The sequence below is a fragment of the Pomacea canaliculata genome, linkage group LG9 (assembly GCF_003073045.1).
Source record: "Pomacea canaliculata isolate SZHN2017 linkage group LG9, ASM307304v1, whole genome shotgun sequence".
Classification (NCBI taxonomy): Eukaryota; Metazoa; Mollusca; class Gastropoda; order Architaenioglossa; family Ampullariidae; genus Pomacea; species Pomacea canaliculata.
This window is the reverse complement of record NC_037598.1, coordinates 12,689,998-12,702,511: the sequence shown is the minus strand read 5'-3', so window position 1 is coordinate 12,702,511 and position 12,514 is coordinate 12,689,998. Positions and strand designations below refer to the sequence as shown.

General features: G+C 39.7%; 3 protein-coding genes across 17 annotated transcripts in view; all 3 read left to right on the top strand.

The window, feature by feature from the left end:
- LOC112572661 (receptor-type tyrosine-protein phosphatase kappa-like) overlaps nt 1-12,514 on the top strand; it is a 503,329-nt gene that overhangs the window by 435,213 nt on the left and 55,602 nt on the right. For 2 of the 3 annotated variants that reach the window (XM_025252436.1, XM_025252438.1), the window contains 2 exons: nt 9,611-9,742; nt 10,884-11,015. The exons of the other annotated variant lie outside the window; for it this stretch is intronic. In XM_025252436.1, coding sequence (XP_025108221.1) covers nt 9,611-9,742; nt 10,884-11,015 — 264 coding nt within the window. The remainder of the gene's footprint in view (nt 1-9,610; nt 9,743-10,883; nt 11,016-12,514) is intronic. 3 annotated transcript variants of the gene reach the window in all.
- The window catches only part of LOC112572662 (receptor-type tyrosine-protein phosphatase mu-like), a 122,989-nt gene that overhangs the window by 74,920 nt on the left and 35,555 nt on the right, over nt 1-12,514 (top strand). For 10 of the 13 annotated variants that reach the window (XM_025252446.1, XM_025252439.1, XM_025252447.1 and 7 more), the window contains one exon: nt 196-1,757. The exons of the other annotated variants lie outside the window; for them this stretch is intronic. In XM_025252446.1, the coding sequence (XP_025108231.1) occupies nt 196-318 (123 nt within the window). In that variant the 3' untranslated portion in view covers nt 319-1,757. Of the gene's footprint in view, nt 1-195; nt 1,758-12,514 lie in introns of those variants that run through there. 13 annotated transcript variants of the gene reach the window in all.
- Nucleotides 5,537-12,514, top strand: part of LOC112572684 (cell death abnormality protein 1-like) — a 54,571-nt gene continuing 47,593 nt past the window's right edge. Inside the window, exons 1-3 of the mRNA XM_025252489.1 lie at nt 5,537-5,704; nt 7,656-7,865; nt 8,247-8,432. Of these exons, the coding sequence (XP_025108274.1) occupies nt 5,617-5,704; nt 7,656-7,865; nt 8,247-8,432 (484 nt within the window). The 5' untranslated portion in view covers nt 5,537-5,616. The remainder of the gene's footprint in view (nt 5,705-7,655; nt 7,866-8,246; nt 8,433-12,514) is intronic.

The following is a 12,514-nucleotide window of genomic DNA, read 5'->3' as shown; positions in this document are numbered from 1 at the left end:
AGTCTCTTCAGTCACATCGAATTGTTTACATAGATTCTATATATTGAAGTAGAAGGCTTCTAATGAATTAACTGTTTCTTTGACCTATGCTTTGTTTGGATTTATGCTTAATAACTGTTCAGAATGCTTTATCGGAAGTGTTTTCTTCCACATGATCAGAATACTTTTATTTAGTGTCTCTCTTTGTTTCAACAGGCTCAGTACCGTTACTGCTACCAGGTCGCACAAGAGTGCAAGCGCCAAGAAAAGTATTTCATCAGAACACGTGACCAGTCAGCGGTTTCTTACTTCAAGAGACCTGACGTATCCTGGAATTAAAATCTCTGAAGAAATGAAGATGCAGATGTGTAGAATGATGCTTACAGCTTTTTATATATTCTCCTTACAAACTCTTTATTATCACATTGTGTAAAATTAAGTGGGACTTCAACTTCTTGTTATTTTTTTATTTATTTATTTTCTTTTTGTTCGATATCAACTCGCGATATTTGCCAGCACTCCCGACATGCGTGCCTTTATGATTGGAAGTTCTAGTTCCAAATAAGCTCTACTTTTTTTACTTTTGATAATAAAACTATTTCTCATTATCTCATCTATTTCTCGCCTTTGCAAGAGTAAAATACGGCTAACAAACTGGATTCAAAATATTTATTAAAATGACACTAGCTTGAAGTGAGATACTGTACAAAAAATGATTATCTGCATTTGGCAGAAATGTTTTAATTTTAAGTTAATATTTATTCCGTGTCGCAGAACAGGGGAGATGGGAGAGGAGGAGTGCTTGCCTATTCTTGCTTTCCTCACCTCAACACTCAACACAGTCGTGGGTACAGACAGAACTTTTAATCTGGCGCCGGTTGATGTGTGAAACACGCACAATCCGTTATCTTCTTCGTGGTGTACAGCTTCTACCTCTCTACTCTCTGTTTGACCTCTATCCTTTGGTTGGTTGGTTTATATACTAGGAAAGTGCTTCCACCTTAGAGTGATTTCACACTACGTGGGGGAGGGGATGGATAGAAGAGCATTCCGAAGTACCCCCAGAGGAATAGCCCAGCCTTGCAGACAGGTGTCACATACAATGATACAGAGTGTCCCGAGACGAGATCTGAACCCTGAGTTTCTCACTGCAGTGGTGACAAGCGAGTGTTTTATACACTACTCTACCCTCTCCCTCCTCTTATTACTCCTACCCCCAAATCCTCTCGAAGGTACCATGACTACCTTCCACTGTTACCATGCGGCCAACACGCGTCTCCCTCTCTTCAGGGGCACAGGTCACAGGGCACAGGGTCACCGGACAACTACAACCTTGACTATAGTAACAGCCTCCGTTTGTCTCGTGCCCCGTCCAACCCGCACTACCGTAAACTTTATTTGCATATTTTATATTCCTGCTTTCAATTATTGCCTGTTCCTGATTTCCACTTTTGGTGTTTTAATTGTTGATGGGTATGAACGTTTTATATTTGATGAATTTTGCTATTTTCACGCTAAATTTTGTACATTTTTTTAACACAAACAGGCTAAAGAGACACCATTAGTTATCATTTATGCATATTTTAAATCTTTGTTGCAAAGTTCCAGTTGTATGTGATATCCGTTTTCAATTATTTAAATGCATAATTTACTTAATTGTGTCTACTCAGATATATGTTTCCGTTGAACATTTTGTATTAATTCTTATCTTATCATTTATTTATCAATGCAAATTTTTTGCTTAAGCCTGTGGATACCGTCAGTAAAACGCCTCGGCAATTAGCGTGCAAAAACTATTGTTGAGTTGTTTTTTCTGAAAGCCCATCGAGTGCACAAGCTCACGATATGATAACATGATAAACCCAATGACACTCCTGCAGTGATACCTGTCACTCTATCGGTTTCACGACCGTTGGGTCAGGTGAGTCAAAAGCAATAGCTTTCCGCCTAGTGAATAGTGGAGAGCTAACTGCTTCACACAGGAAGGGAAAAAACGATCTTCTCCAGGGATTTCCTCCGGTTTTTCTTTCAGCCTTGTTCAGCGTTCTGCTTTGTTGTTTAGCTTCCTTGTTTACTCAAGCAGAACAGCTTGTGAACATTGCGCTGCTCTCATATTTGCCGTGCAGCTCAAGACAGCCAAGGAATACAAAACTTAAAACTGTCCTCTTTGAACCCCCGCTACAAACGACCTTTTGCAATTTATAGGCCACTTGTACACCTGTACTTTCATGGACGAGTCTAGTTCAACTGATGAAAACACACAGCCCGCACAGACATTATGACCACAAAAAAAGTGAAGTCCAACGATTTGGGCAGTGAATGAGTTAAAAGCAACATCCAATTTTTTGACGAGTTAACTAGAATTCCCAGCGGGACATGCTTCAATGATTTCATTTTATCTGGTGACCATTAAACGCCTTTCCTCTGCCGGCACTGTCCATTTTTTATAGATTACGAAGAGAACTACTTTATAATCTTCCTTCTCTTTTGTCTCAATAATGTCTGTTTTCGCCTGTTGTCACGACTAGGAAGTTTGCTCATTCTTATACAGAACAAAAATTAATCTTAGTTCACAATCAAGGTACTACTTTTAAAACATGATTTCTGAGGACAAAATTTCCCCAGGCGTGTTCACCTTCACAAACTAGAAGACTGACGAATGTTTAAAGCAGTTAAGCCGTGCTTTGATCTGAACTTAAGCGCCATCTATTCGTACACATGTAAACAAGACAGTTCACTTATTCATCGTCCATTTACATGACCAGAGGCGGCGTTAGGACCACGCGGGGCCTGGGGCCGACCATCCGCGCGGGGCCGGGGTCATGGAGTACGTGTATCAATATCCCTATTGATATGATGCTGGAAGCACTGATTTATATACAGTTAGATAGGCTGGATCAATTTCGCGAAAAAACACACGAATTTAGTGTTTTAATTGTTCGTAACCGTTTGTGACGGTAGCAGTTTTTTCTTAAAGCTAAATAATATGGTGACGACAACTTCATAAACTGCTTGTTGTTATTGTCGGGCTTAATGTGAAGACATGGGTTCAATAATTTGCTTAATTAGAACTTAGAAGTGTTTTCTGAATGTCATTTTTTGTCACAACATGTTTACCACAGCTAGCAATAAGTCATAAAGATGACCTCGGGTAAGGTGACCAGACGTTTCGGGGGCGAAAGCGGGACGCGTGCCGATGATGGTGACGTCACCGACAAAGAACGCCGATAAATAGGGATGGGTGGGGTGGGGCGACTTTCCTCTGACTTTGCCGAGTAGTGGTGCTTTCAACGGCAGATCTGTCCACGCTACTACAGTATTCCATTTTAAATAGAAAACCGGTATTTAACATTTAAATTAAAATATTCCTACTTTATCTCCCTCTCAGCCAACTTTGCGGACGTGAGGTGAGGCGCTGTAACAAATTATGGTACTTCGCCATCTTGCGAGGCTGTTACTCCGAAACCCTACTTTATAGACCGTGAATCTCCTTGTAAAGTTTCGGTCATTGCAAGATAGTGTCATAAATTTTTTCACAAGAATTTCGTGAATTTTCGCTGTCAAAGTTGCACCTCACAATTAAAAAGTCCTTTCAATGTTTCCACCTTTAACTGTCTTTTCACTGGCGTCTGTCGGTGTTCGTATCGTCCCCGACATTAGTTCAGTCACTGATCCGTACTCAAAGAAAACGATTACTGGAAGCGAATAAAATGCCGGGCATCGGAAAACACGCGGGGGTGGGGGGACGAAATGCTGAGAAGTGAGGGGAAACGTGCTGACGTAGGCTTGATGAGATGGCAGGGTATCTGGTGTACCCGGGCCCGCGGTTGTGAAGGGGTCCGGCCTTGGTCAGTGGATTGTTTTCCGTCTTTTTCTTTTCTGTCTGAAGAAGGAACACCCAAGCAGTCTGCAGTATACAATTTCCAGACCTAAGGTAGGCGGGGTAGTCGGGGTAGCGGGCCAGGTGTCAGAGGGCCGCCGGACACAATGATTTATCGGCATGAACCGTTAGAAGAACGTTCGTGCACTGAGGTCGCTGGATTAATGTGCCACTTGGGCGACCTGCAAGCCAGTTGGAATTGACAGTAAAGAGGTGGATATGTTACTGATGTATGGCCACTCTGTGAATGGAAAGGATGGGGCCCACCTATGGCACTGCAACCTCTAAGCCCGAAGTGAGAGATGTCAAAGGAACTTGTTTTCTGTAGTTACTTCACGACACCGTGAAACTTTCTCTTCCCGTCTCTCCATCACCAAGCAAACTACATTAGTCTACAACTCTATACCCGGGGTGGCCTGTGGATGCCTTTGGATCGGCATCGTCTGCCAAAATGTAAAATGCACTTTTCATTTTTTTTTAACTTTAGCCTAGCTTACTTTTCTAAAAATTTATTATATCAAGTATAACAGAGTTAGAAATCGGCATTCTGTAGCATTCCAACACAAAGTTAAAAGATAAAAAATAATAACAGGCTGACATGACTGTTGTCCATTCCATATACACTAGGTTTGGGGTGTAGTCATCTGCCACTAGGAAGTGGGGGAACTCGGACAACCGTAACCAAAGAAGCTGACACCTACGAGAGACGACCAAACGACCACCGGCGATGTACCAGCGGCGCGTGCAATAAGATATCGGCCGGCAGGTCATTATCGTCACGGGTCAAACACCGGAGCCCGCACAGCGACGAAAAAGAAATAGGGATCAACAAGAGAACACCAAAACCAAAGGCGCGGATGAGAATCAGTGTACGGTATTTTTAAAGACATGCGGAACATTGTGGACTTGCCAGAAAGCGGGATGTTGTCCCCGCCCGGACATTTTATGAGCAGGCGGGACACGAGGTCAAAAGCGTCTGGTCACCTTACCTCGGGGCTGAAGCGCGGGGCCCCTTTGATAGCGGGGCCTGGGGCCGCCGCCCCATTTGCCACCCCCTAACGCCGGCCCTGTACATGACAACTTCTTCAACACATTTTTTTAACCTCCCACATCTTCCGACCTGACCCACACATATTAGCACGCACACAAACACACATAAACATACACATAATAGACACACAGAAACACACACAAACACACATAAACGTACATATAACACAAACACAGAAACACACACACGCACACACATTATAATGTTTAAGGATTAAAAGCTACATCGTGCGGCACAAATAGTTTTACATATCATTTTTATGGACAGATTCCCAAACACCCGGATATAAGTCTTACGACAAACGTTTAACACTGAGAGGAATTTCGTCCGGAAGACCTGCATGACAACTGAAGAAAGATGCGATGACATTTTATGCCGATCTGACCTTTAACCTGCATCAGTGCACCAGTCCTGTGTTTACTGACTAAGACGTCCGCCAACTGGTCCCCTCTCCTACACATCCTGCTTAATAGAGCTACGGACACGCATCAATGCCCCATGCGCAAAGACACACTTAAAAACCCAACAATGAACAAATGTCGGCTACGATGTATGTCACAAACAGTGTCAGAGAGTTATTTATGGATAAAGTTAAAATAACTGTATGTCAGTTTGAGGACAACAGTTTACTGTGCACAATAGCTCGAACTGACTTTCATGTTCAGGATAACACTACTTCACGTGAACCAGGAAGTCAGTTGAGGTAATGGCGGGCTGTACATACCTACAGGTCCTCAAATTCGGTGTGATTACACAAATATTCCTTCTGTGTGTTGCCCAGAACACACACAGGCGTGAGTATATTTGTGTTGAATACTTTCATCAGATTTTTGTTAAACATTTAACATAAGGACCATAAGAAAGTAAATGTCTGGGTGAGTACTAATAGTCGCTGAGAAGACGTGTGCTAACTACACACTGAAATAAATGTGGGGATACGGGTAGAGGTTCTGCCGCCGCTGATTGTATTTGGTGTCCTATGCTATCTGGAATGTACTGACTCTGTCTCTCCGTTAAGTGGAAACACTACTTGCTTTCTAGTCTTAAAAACAGCTTCTTTCAGATATACCTACTGTAATCAGTGTATCCTCCCGGTTACTTTTCCCTCTGTGCTTTTTCATGTCTCTGAACATGTTCACCCGGCCTGTGTTTTTGTGTGCCTAAGGCCTTCTTTGTCATATGGCCTCAGTACCTGTTCTGTCGTATGTGGTAAAGCACATGGAGTTCACCTCCATGTGGGGAAATGTGCTATAAATATTTCTATGAATTATCCTATTATTATTTCTAGCCAACATTCAGCAAATAAAATTACACATTTTACTCTAGTGAAGGGAACATTTCGGAAAGTAGAAAAACGGGTTTCTACTTTCCGTTAATTTAAGAGCAGCAAAAATGCAGCGGACTGCTGCTACATTATAATTTAGGAAGTTTTCTCTTTCCTTTCCCAAACAGGAATCATCGTAGTCAAAGTCTGCAATCGAAAACGGGATTTGTGATGATAAGCGCGAACATACATGAGAGACTTTACAATACGTTTATACTATTAAACTCTCAGTTGTGTGTCATGTGTAATTCTGAAAGCTTAAGTCTGCAAACATTTATTTTTCTCGTGTACGAAACTCCTACGTTTGATTTTTACCAAAAACAATGATTTTAAATTTCACGGCGTCTGAAGTGTCATTACGAAAATACTCAAATTCTAAATCTCCTATTGTTTTGTTGTCTACTGTAAAACACCGTTTGCAATGTATCAACGAAAAGAGTCAGAAATACTCTTATTAAGAGTCTACTCCACCGTCGATTAAAACACTAAAATAAACCCGTAGACTACAAAGACTTACAACTCTCGTGTCAGTGCCTAATGGAACAGAAACAAAACACCAAAACCCAAGGCCAGAGACTATACAACAAACCTAGTGATAATGGAATGGACAGTAAATGAGTACATAAAGGTGTTCACTTACCAAATTTATTGTGTAAAGTGCAGCTGTTTGAGATGCGGTGGAATTGATATGATCGCTACCAGACCTAAACGGGTACCACCCCTTACACGATATACTGGGATTCACGTGCCTTTGTTACATAGGACAGACAGCGGATAGCTAAGAAAAGGATAGTAGAATGGAAAGATAGAATGGAAGAGAAGCTAGCAAAGAATAAGTATCAAATGATAATAATCCATAGCATGCATATTATTCTTCCTACCAATACTTTATTAATTGTAAAACAAATTTATAACAATTGAACTCAAAGGTCCGAACTCTTACGTTCACTCAAATTTTTATGTTTGCCATCAAAGTATCTTTAAGATCGGAAACTGTCATGTTGTCTTCAGCACATCTCTCGGTCCTTCTCTCTGCTCCTTTCACTCTCGAAAGGGGAAAGGAGAGACAGCTACATGTTTCCCCCAGTTTTTATAGACAGCCTCCGGAGGTCTCTTTTATAGCATGTACACCCTTGGTTGTCTTTCCACTGAATGACAGTCCAGGTCACGTGGTCAGTGGAAGTCTCGCCTTACTTAATTATGCGCTACCATACGTACATAATATGATAATATGAACACTGTCGTTATCCTATACACCCCTTCAAAGAGGGCCAAGGCACTACTCAGTCAATTAATCAATCAGTTTATGTATTTCACTTACATCTATCACCTTTCTTGACCTCGTTTTCTCTTGTCTTTTCTCTCTTCTAACAGCGACGCGCTCTCTAAAGCACTAGTTGTCCCTTTAAACTCATTTTCAGAAAACGTAGCAATTGGCAAAACGTGTGGCATCAGTTCTAAGTACTTTAGCTCGGACACCTGTTCAGCGGCGATAAATGGAAACAACAGAGACCTAAATTATCCCGGCAACTGCATCCACACTGCAGAGAACGACTACTCACCTTTCTGGTGGGTGGACCTGGGCAATGAGTTCACCATCAGCACGATGACGATCTACGGAAGGACTTACCGTGAGATGAAGTTGTGATAATACTTTAAGTCACTGAGTCTGGTTTTTTTTTTTAACCCGTCAAACTAAAGACTTTTTAATCGTCATCATCATTATCACTATTTTGAAAGTTCTTTTATGATTACCTGAAGTTATCTTCATTATTTTTTATGATATAATATTTTGTCATAGGGTACAAACTAATTTAATCACCACATATTAAAGACTACATCTATATTATAGACTTTATTTATTGTTCAGTAATAATGTCTTGTTTCATGTTACCAAAACTCTTAAAACTATCGTTTTTATTAATTATGATTGTTTCATAAAAGATTGATAAGTTACGACAACATTAAAATTGGTCTTTCTTAATCGACATGATTTTCTTGTTTGACTTCAGACACAGATAGAATGACTCAAGTTAACATTTTCCTGGATAAAACCCTCGTCAAAAGATTCACCAGCCAAGACACATGGACAAACGATAAACATGTCATCACAGTGGGTCGTGTAGGGCGAGTGGTCAACATTACAAAAGACAATAACAAGGATGAAACGATGAATATTTGTGAGGTGGAGGTGTGGGGTACGTACACTGTACTTTTTAAAATCATCTTAAAACGTTTCCAAGAGTTAGTCCATGACGGGAGATCGCGAGTGTGAGTGTGTATGACTGTATGTGTGTGTGTGTGTGTGTGTGGTGTGTGTGTGTTTTGTAATATTTGTGACTTGAGTGCAAATTAAGTTTTTTTAGTTGTTAACTGTATTCTTTCCCGATCAAGTGTGTGACGACCGTTGGTATGGAGACTGTACACAGGCCTGTACTTACTGTCCCGGCGGCTCTGGCTGTGACAAGGTGGACGGCAGCTGTACGACCTGCTATACCGGCTTCCAGTTACCACATTGTGAAGGCTGGTATTTTTTTAAAAGAAACATCTGAAAATAAATTGATCAGCACAAACAATTACCAACAGTCTACGACAAGAAGAAATTAATAGCACAAAACCCTTTATTCACATACAGAAAATGCCAATTCACATTCACACAATCATTAATTCACAGTTTGTGTGAGCAGTGATACGGTTATTTGGAATTTTTCCACAATGTGTATAGTGCAAGTAAGTCACTGAATTAATAAACAAAACTACTGCATCTTATATATTTTTCTTCACATCCCAAAGACCTAGGAGCTTATTCATTTATCCACGAAGAAGAAGATAATGTATCACCGCTGTAAAATATAACAGTTATATAATGCTTAGAATTGCTCTATTGTCATAACAATAGTTTCTTTAAAGAAGTCTGTTAAAAAATGATGTTAACAATATACGAGTATAATTAGTACAAGGAACACCATGACACATAATAATGCATCATATGTATCTGTATATTCTTATCAAAGTATTTTTGTTATAAAATTTTGTAGGATGCCTTACGAAACTATTCCATGTAATAGGTTACTTCGGCAAAATAATACGAACATGCTCTAAACGCTTAGGACAAGTAAGAGACATGGACAGTATATGAAGGAGAAACAAATGTGCAAACAAACATAGAAGACATAAAGAGAAATCAGGTGACAAACTGTAAGGATGAACATTGTCATAAATCTGTAGAAGAAGACGAGCAGACAGACAAGTCAATCACAGCGATTGACATCTATGTTTATTGGTTGTTATGTTTGTATGTGGTTTAGTTCAAACAAATTGATTTATTTTTATGAATTACGTCGAAAACAATGATCTAGACTTTATTAATGTGCAGTGTGTGACAACGGTTGGTATGGAGACAACTGTACACAAGTCTGTGGTCACTGTGGTGGTGACTCCTTCTGTGACAAGAAGACCGGCAGCTGTACGTCCTGCCAGACTGGCTTCCAGTTACCCTTGTGTAGAGGTAAGTACACTTCTTATTCTGAAAATATAAAACTATATATATATATATTCGGCATTGGCAAAATAAATGAAGAGGTAAATAAGTCAGAGTTCTCCCAAAATACAATTAATAGCAAAAACATCATAATCGTATTCAGTTAAGATTAAAACTGTCTACATCAACTCTGGTAATGAAAGGTAAGTTTTATATCACCTTCTTTTTCCTCTTCATTGTATGTCTTTCTCCTGTGTACAGCCCGAACATTCGTAATAAATTGTTGGGTTTTTTTTCAATGAGTAATGACATGTACTTTATGAAAAGTTGTGAATGACTTTAAATAATGTCACTTTGTTTTGTCCTGTACCTTTACCAGTGGAAAGAATTCAGTGAACATTTATTAATATTTTGTTATAGCATATAATTGCTCTACGTACATCTCCAGTCTTCTACCAATACTAATTACATTAAACATTTTATAACAGACTAAATAAAGAATCCGTTGCCTTCCCTTGCAGTGTTTGCTTATAGATGGTATAGAACTAACTGTACACAAACCTTTGGTGGCTGGTAAACAGCATGTGTACGTCTTCTGAAATAGAATTCTACTCTGTAAAGATCAGTTATTGTTCTTACATGTAGTACATGTGTCCACAGACATGCAAGTATATCAACTTTTCCACCCTCGTGTTTTTATTCTACAAATATTGCAGGATAACTTTCAAACTAACCCACGTAAGGTGTCATTCGGGTAAAGTTTTTATTTCTGTCCTTTCTGTTACAAGATAATATTTAAAAACTCCATATCTGTGTTACAAAATGCCAGGGGGTGGTTAACGCCCTGCCCACAATATCATTGGATTCGGACCACCAAGGCAATCACACATTCCAGTTAATCTTTGGGTTGTTTTCTCATTTTCGTTTGCATTCAGCGTTTTAAATGTACATAACCGGACTCGTAGTAAGGTAAAGTTTGAGGAACAAACAGGAATCTTCCTTAACGTTGTAGACATAACAAACAAATGCACGATGGGACAGACACGTTTGCTTCTTGTTGGCAACCCACGGCGTATATGGTCAATTTGGCGTGTGTGTGTGTGTGCTTTTATAGTTGTGTGAAATCACGTTAAAATTAATGCTTTATTTTCGGAATATTCCTGCACAGTATGTGCAGACGGTTGGTATGGAGACAGCTGTACTCAGACATGTGGTCATTGTGCTGACAGCTCTGTGTGTGACAAAGTCAACGGCAGTTGTACTTCCTGTCAGACAGGCTTCCAGCCACCACTTTGTCAAGGCAGGTGTATCTTTTAAATTTGCTGAGAATAAAATGATGAGCAATAAGTAAAACATAATTAATTTTATATCGATTTGGAAGTTAAATGCAAGTTTCATATCACACTGTTCTTGTCTACACAATTTTATACGTTTTTCTTGTGTACATCTTTCCCACACACAGTAAATACTCGGTAGAGCTCAGTGCACATAACTATATTTTTAAACGTGGCATTCTTTTAATTTAACATTTTACTTGATGATGGACATTTAGATGTCGTATAAGGTGATTGTTTTATAACTTGTCTCTAGGTTCTGTCAATTTCCTGATGTAAAATTCCAAATAAGTAGCTGTTTACACCAAGAGACTGTTGCTTTCCTCTTCAGAGTGTGCTGACGGGTGGTATGGAGTCAACTGTACACAGACTTGTGGTCACTGTTTAGATGCTTCTGTCTGTAACAAGATGACAGGCAGCTGTACATCCTGTAAATCAGGGTTTCAGCTACCACTGTGTAAAGGTTAGTCTTTGATATGACTGTATACTTAAATAAGCACACATAGGCAAGTACACAAATTACGCTTACCTAACGATACAAATACATCACACAATTACTTGTCACATAAGAGAATACACATAACCAGTGAGAGAGAGAAAGTGAAGAACACAAGGAAACACCAAGAAATTTCAGACTGTGTGTCACTCGTTTGCTGGCAGGTCAAGACATTTTTCCTACATGCTACATACTCTCCAAGTCATCAAGATAATACTCTGGATTGGCTTACGAAAATTCGTGTAACGTGTATGAAGCAGTAGTTTCACATTTTCATTTATTTGATTTCATTTTTTTTTCTTTAACATCTTGTTCTTTTCTTTCGTTATGAAATATAAAATTTGAACTTGTAGTGGTCTCTTTTGACATCAAAACCGTTTAGTGCCCAATAATAACCTTTAATAACATCAGTGTTAATATCTTATCCTCACAAATTAAAGACTTCTAAAATGTCAAGTACTGTTGTATCCCTGTACAGAATGTGCTGACGGAAGGTATGGTGGTAACTGTACCCAGACTTGTGGTAGCTGCGCGGTTGGCTCTTTCTGTGACAAAGTCAACGGTACCTGTGTCTCCTGCAAAACAGGTTTCAATCCTCCATTTTGTACAGGTTAGACAAACACTTGATCTTACAGCATCCCTCTCTCCTTTCTCTTCTCGCTCTCCCTCTGTCGGATAAGCAGTCAGGCTTTCTCGGTATAACGGACGCGGCATATGAAGGTAGTGGGATGTGTACACTAATTTTGAAAAGATACGATGTGCAGTACTGATTGCATGTCTGAAAGACTTTTTTAACTTTTGATTTGGATTGGACACGCTGAAATATAGGAGAGAACTTTTTTCTGTCCCCACAGACCATCACGCGAGACTCATTCACAGGAAAGGCTGACATTTTCTGTGCCTTCTTTTAGTCTTTTCTTCCCGATTGTCTTTGTTTGTTTAATGCAGATATCTGTCATAATGTCTCTT